Source organism: Rutidosis leptorrhynchoides, chromosome 1 (genome assembly GCF_046630445.1).
Source record: "Rutidosis leptorrhynchoides isolate AG116_Rl617_1_P2 chromosome 1, CSIRO_AGI_Rlap_v1, whole genome shotgun sequence".
Taxonomy (NCBI): Eukaryota; Viridiplantae; Streptophyta; class Magnoliopsida; order Asterales; family Asteraceae; genus Rutidosis; species Rutidosis leptorrhynchoides.
The window spans coordinates 593,742,501-593,753,316 of record NC_092333.1 but is presented as its reverse complement, the minus strand read 5'-3'; the positions used below and the strand labels follow the sequence as shown (position 1 = coordinate 593,753,316).

Here is a 10,816-nt window from a genome sequence, read left to right as displayed (position 1 = left end):
TCTTCATCTATTAAAATCAAAATACACCAAATAAATTAAATCATAATACACCCAACAGTCCAACAGATCTGGACGATTTTGATTGGCCAACACTCGCTCAAGCCACAATTTTTTCCCGTGAAGCTATCATCGCGCCGGCGAATTTTCCAGCCCATCACGCCGCGCTAAGGCACCATGGTGGCGTTATTGTGGTGAAATCGGGGTGATAACGCTGCGTTAATGGTGGTCTTAGTGACACCATTAGGTAGTATAAGGTTTGTTGAGCTTTTAACTAGTAACACCCGATTCTAAATTTGTCGGTGCTTGGAAGATAGTTGATTGATATCATATTGTTAAATAGGTACTGTTACAACTGAGTAGTGATCCTACAAAGTATCAAGTATAATGTTTTCACTTGAAATATTGCATCATTTGGATTAACTGGACGAGCTTAAACGATCAAATTCGATATAAAGATGGACGAGAAACTAAACGAAGGAGAACCTATTTGCACTATAGCAGAACATTTGATGCATGTTTGATCCTGTACAAAACTAACAACATATTCATCTAATGCTACTTCCTAAAAACATTTTCAAAGTAAATCTAAATAACATGATCAGCTGCCTAACAATAAAACATAACTTTTTTTACATTCTCTTTCAACGCTGGAAGGGGACGAACACCTGCCCCCTTCACCTTGCACATGCTGTGACCCGACACATTGTCATTGTGGACTTCAGGTTCCATATAAAAACGAGCTCGGTATGCAGCCAAATGAGCATAATAAGCAGGTGGCACTGTACAAAAAACATACATACATATTAATTGTTACAACTCGTGTATATTCTGTTTAATAAAGAACATAAGGACACAAACTGTTTGGTGCCGTTCAAAAAAAAAAAAAAAAAAAAAACTGTATGGTAATGTAGAATGTTTACCTACAGAAACGGATCGTGTGCACCTAGCATAGCTGCAAAAAATAAAAAATAAAATATTTAGTTATTATTATATCGTGAAGAGACACGAGTAATCATGAGTGTAAACTGAAGGAAATCTCGTACGTGTAGCAGAGATTATTCGTTAGAGATTGAATTTCGTCGGCTGAGAAATTGTTCTCGTCCCAGAGAACATGATAATGAGCAGGCCTGCTAGTCCCCTGTAACGATCACAAATAGAGGTCAGAAATTAATGGAAATAAAGCTTTTTCCATGAGGCAATCGTGTTGTATGACAGCTAGAAAGTAATAAGGTTACGTACTTGGATTCCTGCATGACTGCAAAGATAGAAGTCGAATTCAACTGGATGACAAATTTTTGTGTCCACCACCGTACCTACATTTTAAAAAGTCGAACACTTAAGACTATTGAAACCAATTTGTATTAAAATTTAACTAGTCGGACATTTTAACTAAACTTTACCTGGTAGAATGTTGCCACTCTTGTCGGTGCTTTTTCGATCATTATGATTGTTTGGAAAGAGCCGTGTGTGATGGCGTTTTTGGACGACGATGAACGTTACCGGAGGCTGGTAATTAGGTTCGAGAGATGCACAAGCCTATATATGTCCAAAAGTATAGTAAGTACCAGAAAATTCAAAGAGATATATAAACAACAGATGATTTAAACTTTAAAGCAATTAATTATCATATTTAGAGTATCAACCGACCTTACGAATTGCATCAAGTTCGTAAAGTAGGACCTGATAGAACTGCCCATCACTTACACCATCCCTGCATTTATAATAGCAATGTAATGATCGAGAAATTTTGTATATATGTGTCAAGATGGTATAAAACTTGATGAGATGGGTCACGTGTCTAAACGGGCCGGTCGGGTCAAGTTAACCCGGACCACAAGCAAATTTTACCTGTAGAAAATGATCCTCAGTGGTTTTTTCCCTGTGGCCTTCTCAAATGATAGTAAGAGCTCTCTGTAATTTTCATCACCGAGTTATTACATATATTCATAAAAAGGGCGAATTTTTAATTTTATTAAAAAGAAATACTAAAATTGACCTGATCATGCCTCCGTTGACTTTTCCAAGTTGAGGATCTTGCCAAGTTTTATACAAGTCCTGAATGAGTTCTTGCCTGTGAGGTTGAGCACTAACTAAGCCAGCATACTTTGTAACTTCGGGCCAGTCTTGAGACGCAACAACCTTTTTATTATAACAGAAGACGTTGTAAATACACGCTTATAAATATATAAATGAATGTTTATAAACCGTATGACAAACGTTTTGTGGTTACCGCAGCAATTGAAGGGTTACTATCCTCCCCAGACTCTGGATGAGTTACATCAGCTCCAAAAATAATAGTCGGTATATCGCTAACCAAAGGAACCTTCCATCTTAAGGCATCTAATAGCACCGTGTTCCTTCCCCCCATCTGAATTTAAAAAATGCATAAAATAAAATACGAGTAAGAAAAGTTATATCAAAAATAGAATTTTTACCATCGTAAAAGTAAATTATGCGATTATCAAGGTTGCAAAATCGCTACTCGGGAAGTACTCGGTCAGGACTTTTTAGGGAGTACTCAGCAACTCACCGAGTACTCAGATGTTGACCAATTTTGACTGACTTTTCGAGTAATCCCGAGTCTTAACCGAGTTTTGACTGATTTCAAACTAATCCCGAGTTTGACCGAGAACTCGCCAAGTAATTCCGAGTTCTACAACACTGATGACTATCATACACACTAACTAACCTTGACGTTGATTTTCAGAGATACATTCGAGAGATACTGTTTACTGATCTTTAGAACATATTTTGTAAGACAACATTGCGTAATCAACCCCAAATCAGTTTCACAAATGCGTTTCACATCACCTAAAAACAAAGGAATTAGTCAATGATTAAAAACAAAACTATTATGTAAAGGAAAGGCGAATGAAGGTTACATACCGTACAAACTACCGTTATTGTCAGGTAGAATGGCAATAAGCAATTCGAGCTCTTTTCCACCGAGTTTATTTAAAGTGGCTGTATAAACATGCTTTAGCGCCTTCTTTACTTGATCTGGTCTCGCTGAGTAGACTGGGACCACACTCTCACTTTTGAATTCCTGAATTCGGAAAACAATAAACTCGTTATTGCAACTTGAAATCACAATTATGACGTAAGTGATTTCGCAATGCGCGTCCAAACGTCTCCTAAATCTATAAAAGTTAATGGTTGGGGTGATCTAACCATGCCAGATTCTTGGCACATTTGGACCAGTTGATGGCTAAAGCTTTGAGCTGCGGTATCTGGAACAGTGCGAGAGAAGTTGATGCACGCCCAGTGGTTTACAACGCTTCCATTGATCACTTTCTGTTTCACGAAAGTGAAATCGTATCATTAGAAACTAAATTAATTGTTAATTGCAATGATAAATTGATAATAAATACTAATATAAGAAGTTTATTACCTTATCTTTCATATTCCATTGTCCTAGTTGAGGTAAAACTTCTTTTTGTTTCCCACTCTCATGGTACTTCAACTGGTCATAACAAGATCGAAGGTGAACAAATGAAGATGGCATATAATAACCATATCAGATAATAAGCCAAAAGACGTAAATAGACGTACCCATGGAGCAGGAAGAACCCGAGCATCAATCGATGTAAGTGTGGTATCAATACTGATGCCGAATTCCTTTGCGTATGGATCTTCTGTATAGCCATTATGATGCATTGTCTGAAAAAAAGACCAAATTTTAGTGAAGTCATATTGACTCACATTTCATGATAAAAACTAGAGGTGGCACAGTGGTACCCGATGCCCGATGCCTGGGCCCACAGTGGGGGAAGCTCAGTGGTACCCGATGCCTGGGCCCACATTTCATATTGACTCACATTATAGCTCAGTGGTACCCGATGCCTTTGATCCCTGGGCCCACAGTGGGGGAAGCTTTGATCCAAGAAAGGCGCAAGTTCGATTCTCAGTCTGGGCGCCCCGCATGGAATTATTTCTCCCTCCGGGGGGAAATTTGTGAAGTGTTTCGGGGGTCTAGCTAGCTGGGGTAAAAATCGCCTTGCCGTCACTGTGGTACCTGGGAGGAGGTACTTTGCCGGCACAGGTCTCTTTCGGGGTGGGATTGGTGGGTGCTACGGCACACAGGGTTAGCGTGTCCCTGCCAACTTGCACGTTTTGATCCAAGTTGTACTCATCACATAAGGAGCAACCAGGCAAATGTTTCATCTCTAGCCCTTACGGGCGTTAAATGTGTTCATCAAATCTACATGGCAATTTTTTGACTAATTTGACGCTCCATATGGTGCATCAAATTTTGACGAGTTTGGTTGCCAGTCAAGTAAGCGACGAGCAAAAATGGGATTTGACACCAAATCAGCACTATTTTATATATTTTCATCATATTTTATTACATCACCCAAAACCTTCCCACTAATATTTCACACTAACCATAATACCCTTCAAAATTTGACACTCACCATAATACCCATCAAAATTTGACACTGTCACGTTACAACAAAACCCCCGAAGACACCAAATTTGCCTCCACGTCATAGTCACTAAAATGGGTGGTCTTTAGTCAGGGACTAAAAGCAAAACAACCAGTTTGAAAGGAAATGGCTTGTACTTTTTTAAAGTGCAAATCCTAACAGAACCTAACCATGTAATAAATGACTTGTACTAACTTAGACACATTAATAATCTTTAAAGATTCAAGCTTTTTGGACAAAGAGTGTTAATGTCTGGTGCTTGTACCTGTAATATTTCCTTCTCTTGTTCCTTGGGTCTTTGGCATGAAAATTTTAGCAAAGAAGTTATCTGCTTATTGTTCAGACCCTTTGTCCGCCTTTGTCCCTCGACAATCTTACAAGCCTGAATATTGTGAAAAGATACAAACTTTATAAAAATAAACTCGAAATCATAAAAGGGTATAATCGACTAAACTATTACGGAGTACATATTTACCTCCATGGGCATGTAATTCACTTTTTTCTGGTTCCCGACTTGAAGACAAGGTAAATGGGGATGTTGAATGGTAAAACCGTACACTTCACGAAAATAGTCAACAACCGATTTCATGCTCCCTTCCTCATCAACAGGAAACCTGCGCGTATAAAGAAAGATGGATGATGTCATAACAATGATACGGGTGTGAATGAAAAGGAAGTTTTTTGGATGATGTCACTCACATCAGCTCTCGTGTTGGTTGTGATGTCACTCCCGAAATTCGATATTTCCTTCGCGCGTTCCCTCTATGAGTAACTTCAACCTTGACACCTCTAAGCGCTTTCTTTATCTGCTCACGATAAAAAGAAATATTTGCTTCGTATTACCGTTTTATACACCTTTACAGTAGTATATGAAAGTAGGTATATGATAACTAAATTTTTCATGCATTCAGTGCAGTGTTTATAATTTTTTTATAAACATATGAAACGAAAGGAAAGTTTAAAACTTTATACTGGATATTCACAACAATACCTTTATACGATCTGCATCAGAAATTTGCTTGGTGTATACATGCTTGCCCAAAATATCAGCTACAAACTCAACGACGGGGAGTGGTTCTATAAACGTTGTTGCCAACGTGTCTGGAAACGAAAAAACGTATACAAAATCTTAAAGAAAAAGCATAAAATAAAAATTGTTACTTGCGAACTAATATGACTAATATTGTACCGATATTTAATGATAAACCCATTTGAGTGGGTTTTATACTCTGATAGAACCCGCGCCATGACTGTAATCCACAGCCTATTGGTTTTGGACTGGTAATGTTCGGCGAATAGAAAAATCTCCCAACTGATATGTACCTATTTAAATTCGTAAAGATGTATATAAACGTCGAGTTTAAAAAATAATAATAAAAATGGAAAACTTAAAGTTATTAAATCGTTTTAAAATGTACCTTTGAGCTGTAAGTTCCTTCAAAACAAGATCAACTATCTTAAGTGCTTCAAGAGGAGTGTCAACTTGTTTTCCTGATAGAAGATCATGTAGCTGAGTCATGCTTGCATAAGCAACAAACTCAATAGTCACTTTGAATTGCCTTTCCCTGAAATCATGTTACAAAAGTTTAAACAATTATCATTATCATTATCATTATCATTATCATTATCATACAAAATTCACACAAGTTACTAGTCAAAAATCACTAAAAATGGAAACTCGCAACAAAAATCGAGAGACCAGATACCGATAAATTATACAAAAAGAAACATTGAATTCCCATTTCTTCAAAAGCACTACAATTTAGTAAAAAATAGATTTTTAACTATAAATTGTAAAAGATAAATTTTATAATTACAAATTGTTGCTTTCTCTAATCCCTATGCCAATTTTTTTTTGGGGAAAAGCAAGTTATCGGCATCACCCACACCGGTATTACCACCTTCGCGCTATCATTTGCCAACCTATGCCTAATCAAATTAGCTGCCAAATATTCATATAATAAAAGGGCAAATGAGCAACATGTTACAAAAAATAACATAACTTGAAATTTAAAATTAAGATAAATGAAGCACATACTTTGTAATGCCAATCCAATCCAAATCATCCACAATTGTAACTGTGAATTCTTTCGACATAAACGGAAGACTCCCAGCCGTATAAAGCGCTCTTCTTCCATCATAAACAGGAAGTTTCATACCCAAATCTGTGTTTCTATGAACTTTGACCAATTGACTCATTATGGCTTTATTCAACTTAGTAGAATTCACTTCTGGAATCACCTTAACCTTCACCATCAAAAACATAACATTCAAATTTAAATAGTTTTTTTATACAAACATATTGAATTAATATTGTTAATCAAAAAAAAAAAAAAAAAAAAACCTTTGCCTTTCAAACCTTTGCCTCATTGGTCACCATGTTAACATGGTGTTCGAGGAGACCAGGGTTCGAGTCTCGGGGGGGGGGGGATTTTCGTGAATTAACTTCGTGAGCTAACCACTAACATTGCCTTTCAAAAAAAAAAAAAAAAAAAAAAAAAAAAAAAAATTGTTAATCAAAAGTGGTAATAACTTACATTATATTGAGTTAACTCCATATCAACCAAATCAGCTAAAAAGTGATTTGCTTTGACCACACACTTAGTACCCAGTTGACCAAACCCAGGCCTCTTATGAAACACAAGTCTTTTATCTGAAGAAGATGACAACCCACGCGAAATCTCGACCGTTGAATCCTCCAACATCAACGATGATGATCTCTCCAAAACCTTTCCTTTCCCTCTTCTTCTTCCCTGCCTTTTTTTCTTCACAAATTTATCTGTAACAACTCCTTCAACATTATTATTACATTCTTTATTATTATTTTTATCATTCATTAATCCACCCCTTGTAACTCTTTTAGATATCACATGTTTTTGTTCAGGCTCCCTAATCTGCTTCAATTGAGGCATAATTGCTCTTCAATTCACCTAAACAAAACAAAAAAATGTTCAAGAAACAAACTTTTGAACAAATAAACAATAAAGTTTGTGACTTTTGTTATACTTGGTGTGAAGACAAATGTTGGTAAAAAATAAAACAAAAAAAAAAAAAAAAAAAAAAACAGAGATGAGCAATTAGAATGTGATGGAACGGCGGTTTTCACGTGTACTTTTTCAAGAATTTAGTGGGTTGAGAAATTGAAATCAAAAAAGGAAAGAGAAAATAAGGTTGATTTTTACATGAAAAATCTTTAGTGATAAGATGTTAAATGTAACATATGTGTGTATGTATATATGTAAGTGTAGTGTAGTATATTTATATCATGTATGTATAGTTCGTCACAATCGCTGTTATTCTCTGAAAATGTTTGGACAAACACAGAAAAAGACATGCAAACATGCAGAGATGGCAAACAGGAAAAGGAAAAAAAGCTGGATAAATAAACATTTATTTACTTTCATTAAAATTAAAAAAATAAAAATAAGAATGGGGTGATCAAAGTTTACCCCAGTAAGACAAAACAAAATAAATGAATAATTCTTCATTATTTTAAGAAAAGTATAAATAAATATTGCATGTGGGATAGTACCCTTTTACCCCTGGTACTATAGTCTACTATTCTAGCACAATTGTACTTTATAGTTCCAACTAAACAAGTTTTGCAAGACATGTAAAACATAATGTAGAATGAATAATGTAATAAAGAAAACATTAAAGAGCATTGACATGAAATAAAGAAAAGTGTGGTGTATAGATTTGTCCTTATGCATGCTATTTTGTACTAATTTTTAAGGAATAAGGACTCCATGAAAGTAATGTGTATGGTTAAGAAGCACAATAAGGTAGTAGTGTAAGCATAAATCAGTCCATAAAAAAGACAGCCTACTTTATCAAAAAGTGTGTTTACTAATACTATTTAAATAATACTAATAAGTTAAAATTAGTTGTAGGGAGATAACTACAAATGCATGCTAAAAGCATGGTCAAGTAAGTAGGTTGTGGGCATGAAAAAACTACTCACAAAGTACTAGTAGTAGTATCTCTTTACCCGACCCCAAGAAGTAGAGGTTTCATACCAATAGAAGATAGCTGTGCAGATCTAAGAAAGGGGGTAATGGGCTTATAAATAAACAGTTAAATTAAAGTAAGAAAGCCAAAAGAGCTAATTTCGTAATTTGCCTTGCTTTTTTTGTCACATGTTCTATCATGTGCTACATGATCACACAAGATTCATTGTTTTTTTTAATCACACAAGATTCATTGTTTTTTTAAAGCATACAATAATTTAAGGGAAATTGGTCATAATGCTCTCATTCGTAAAAATGTTTAAAATTATACCCTCAAAAAATCTTAATTGTAAAAATGTCCTATGACCACGCATTACATTTGTAGCTTGGTGCGTATGCGTGTGCTTGGTGCGTGTTCACGATGAAAAATGGTTGTCTTGATCATTATATCAGAAACACGCATAAGCACCAAGCTACAAGCATGATGCGTGGTGTGTGATACGTGGTTATGAGGTATTTTTGTAATTACGATTTTTTAAGAATATATTGTTATAATATCTTAGAAATTGGGGCATTTTTACCAATTACCCATAATTTAATAACTATAATAAGATGTAGTAACTCATAATTCTAACTTAACTAACTCATAATTCTAACAATTCATACTCCATAAGTTACTGTATAGATGGATAGATAGCTTATTGTATAACTGAGATAGGAAAGTCCTAACTTTTTGGTTTGAATTATTGATTATATATGTGAGTATTTAGATTTAATTTAACCATGAGGGTGGTGGTAGCATTGTAAAACCCTAACCTTCCAATGTGGAGGTCAAGGGTTCGATTCTTTGCACCCACAAAGTTATTCTCACTCATGGACACGGAGGTTCGCCTGCAATGACTCCGGGCTGCTCGCAAAGCGGGTAGTCGCCCTGGGTCAGTTAAAAAAATGTTGAATACTCAGGTTACCAAAAAAAAAAAAATAGATTTAATTTATAATGAAAAAAAAAAGTAGAAAATGAAAAATAAAGTAAAATAAAAGGAACAAGAGTCTCTTATTAAAGTGAAGATAAGAGATATGCAGATGTGGACAAGGGGACCCTACCTCTATCTATCGACTCAATCCAAAGTAGTTGAAATGCTACAATACAACTACTGACCTCCCTGCTCTTTCATTATCCCTCTCTTTTTTCTATCAATTTTTTTTATACAATTTTTTTTTTTTTTTTTTTTTTTTTGTGGCAAGAGATTACATTTTCAAAATTCGCACTCTTGTTCTTCATCAAGCAATTTACTTCTAAATTATTTTAGCATTAAATAAAATTAAAATAATAATAATAATAATAATTGATGTTATAAAAAATAAAAAGTATATTGGCCAAAATGGTTCGAACATAGTATCAATTGAAGGGTCAAAAACAAATGGGCAGGAAATAAAGACTGAAAAAGGTTGGATTCCATATAGAGTAATTTGAGGATATGGTTTATAACAATATAATCAAACAGGTATTCATAAATATGTAACACGTAATTGTCTGACGTAAACAATATCAATATTTTCTTCGCAAAAGTAACAATACCAATGAAAAAAACGTAACAGTTGTCGCTTTCGTGCTTGTGAAAATAAGAAAACTCAAAGTACATGACATAATCAAAACGTTGTAAATTATATTGAAAAGAATTGAGAAGGGTGAAAAATACCTTGAGTTATGTAGTACTAATGTTAACATACTTCATTCCTATTTCATTGGAATCATTTGAATGTCTACATAATTATCTTTGTATATATGTTTGGTGTCGGCAAAGTCGAAAAAGAAAGATAAGAAGAAGAATACATGTGTGAGTAATTCTTTTGTTTTGTGCAATCAAGAAAAGAATGAAGAGTTTGAGGTCTAGGGTGGTCTGATTGGAGCGGATGGTCTGATTGTTGGGTAGGAGATCGGATCGATGTTGGGGGATGCCCTTTTTTGCCAGGCAAAATAATGTGTCCGATGCCGGGGACGTGAGGTAATCGTGTGCGGGCTCTTTATCTGATTTCATCGTTTTCTTCATTTTCTGTTTTGAAGGATTTTGAGGCGGAGAAAGTCCAAGCAAAGTTGATTAATGTCAAACCAAAAGGTAAGCCGAAAAAGGTGCATGGGCCATCACAAGGAAAACAACAAAACTCAATCTCGCAAAAATAGGTTATTGGGGAGGTAAAATACAGATAATCCTTCTCTTATGCTAGAATAAAGAGAAGTCATTTCTCTACCTAGAGTGAAAACACCCCCAAAAGTAGAGAAAGTCCTCCCTCTCAATGTTCTATGGATAGAAAGATTGTTTCCGAATGGACCTATGTCCAATAAATAAGTTAAAAAAAAGTTTGAGATGCCATAAAAATGGTAGAATCAAATTTACATGAGTTTAAAGCTGGCTGAAATCAATTTAGGTTCCAAATAGT

The 10,816-nt window shown here is 35.1% G+C and overlaps 1 protein-coding gene across 1 annotated transcript in view; it reads right to left on the bottom strand.

Annotated features, from left to right (window-relative positions):
* Nucleotides 1–468: 468 nt before the first annotated feature.
* LOC139883639 (protein argonaute PNH1-like) overlaps nucleotides 469–10,816 on the bottom strand; it is a 24,289-nt gene continuing 13,941 nt past the window's right edge. The window contains exons 3-24 of the mRNA XM_071867794.1: nucleotides 6,965–7,357; nucleotides 6,466–6,674; nucleotides 5,846–5,992; nucleotides 5,617–5,750; nucleotides 5,419–5,528; nucleotides 5,127–5,233; nucleotides 4,903–5,041; nucleotides 4,693–4,809; nucleotides 3,553–3,660; nucleotides 3,392–3,463; nucleotides 3,172–3,294; nucleotides 2,887–3,046; nucleotides 2,690–2,811; nucleotides 2,231–2,368; nucleotides 1,997–2,139; nucleotides 1,849–1,911; nucleotides 1,648–1,711; nucleotides 1,401–1,536; nucleotides 1,240–1,313; nucleotides 1,044–1,138; nucleotides 921–952; nucleotides 469–779 (exon numbers count right to left, since the gene is read on the bottom strand). Coding sequence (XP_071723895.1) covers nucleotides 607–779; nucleotides 921–952; nucleotides 1,044–1,138; nucleotides 1,240–1,313; nucleotides 1,401–1,536; nucleotides 1,648–1,711; nucleotides 1,849–1,911; nucleotides 1,997–2,139; nucleotides 2,231–2,368; nucleotides 2,690–2,811; nucleotides 2,887–3,046; nucleotides 3,172–3,294; nucleotides 3,392–3,463; nucleotides 3,553–3,660; nucleotides 4,693–4,809; nucleotides 4,903–5,041; nucleotides 5,127–5,233; nucleotides 5,419–5,528; nucleotides 5,617–5,750; nucleotides 5,846–5,992; nucleotides 6,466–6,674; nucleotides 6,965–7,339 — 2,841 coding nt within the window. The 5' untranslated portion in view covers nucleotides 7,340–7,357 and the 3' untranslated portion in view covers nucleotides 469–606. The remainder of the gene's footprint in view (nucleotides 780–920; nucleotides 953–1,043; nucleotides 1,139–1,239; nucleotides 1,314–1,400; nucleotides 1,537–1,647; nucleotides 1,712–1,848; nucleotides 1,912–1,996; nucleotides 2,140–2,230; nucleotides 2,369–2,689; nucleotides 2,812–2,886; nucleotides 3,047–3,171; nucleotides 3,295–3,391; nucleotides 3,464–3,552; nucleotides 3,661–4,692; nucleotides 4,810–4,902; nucleotides 5,042–5,126; nucleotides 5,234–5,418; nucleotides 5,529–5,616; nucleotides 5,751–5,845; nucleotides 5,993–6,465; nucleotides 6,675–6,964; nucleotides 7,358–10,816) is intronic.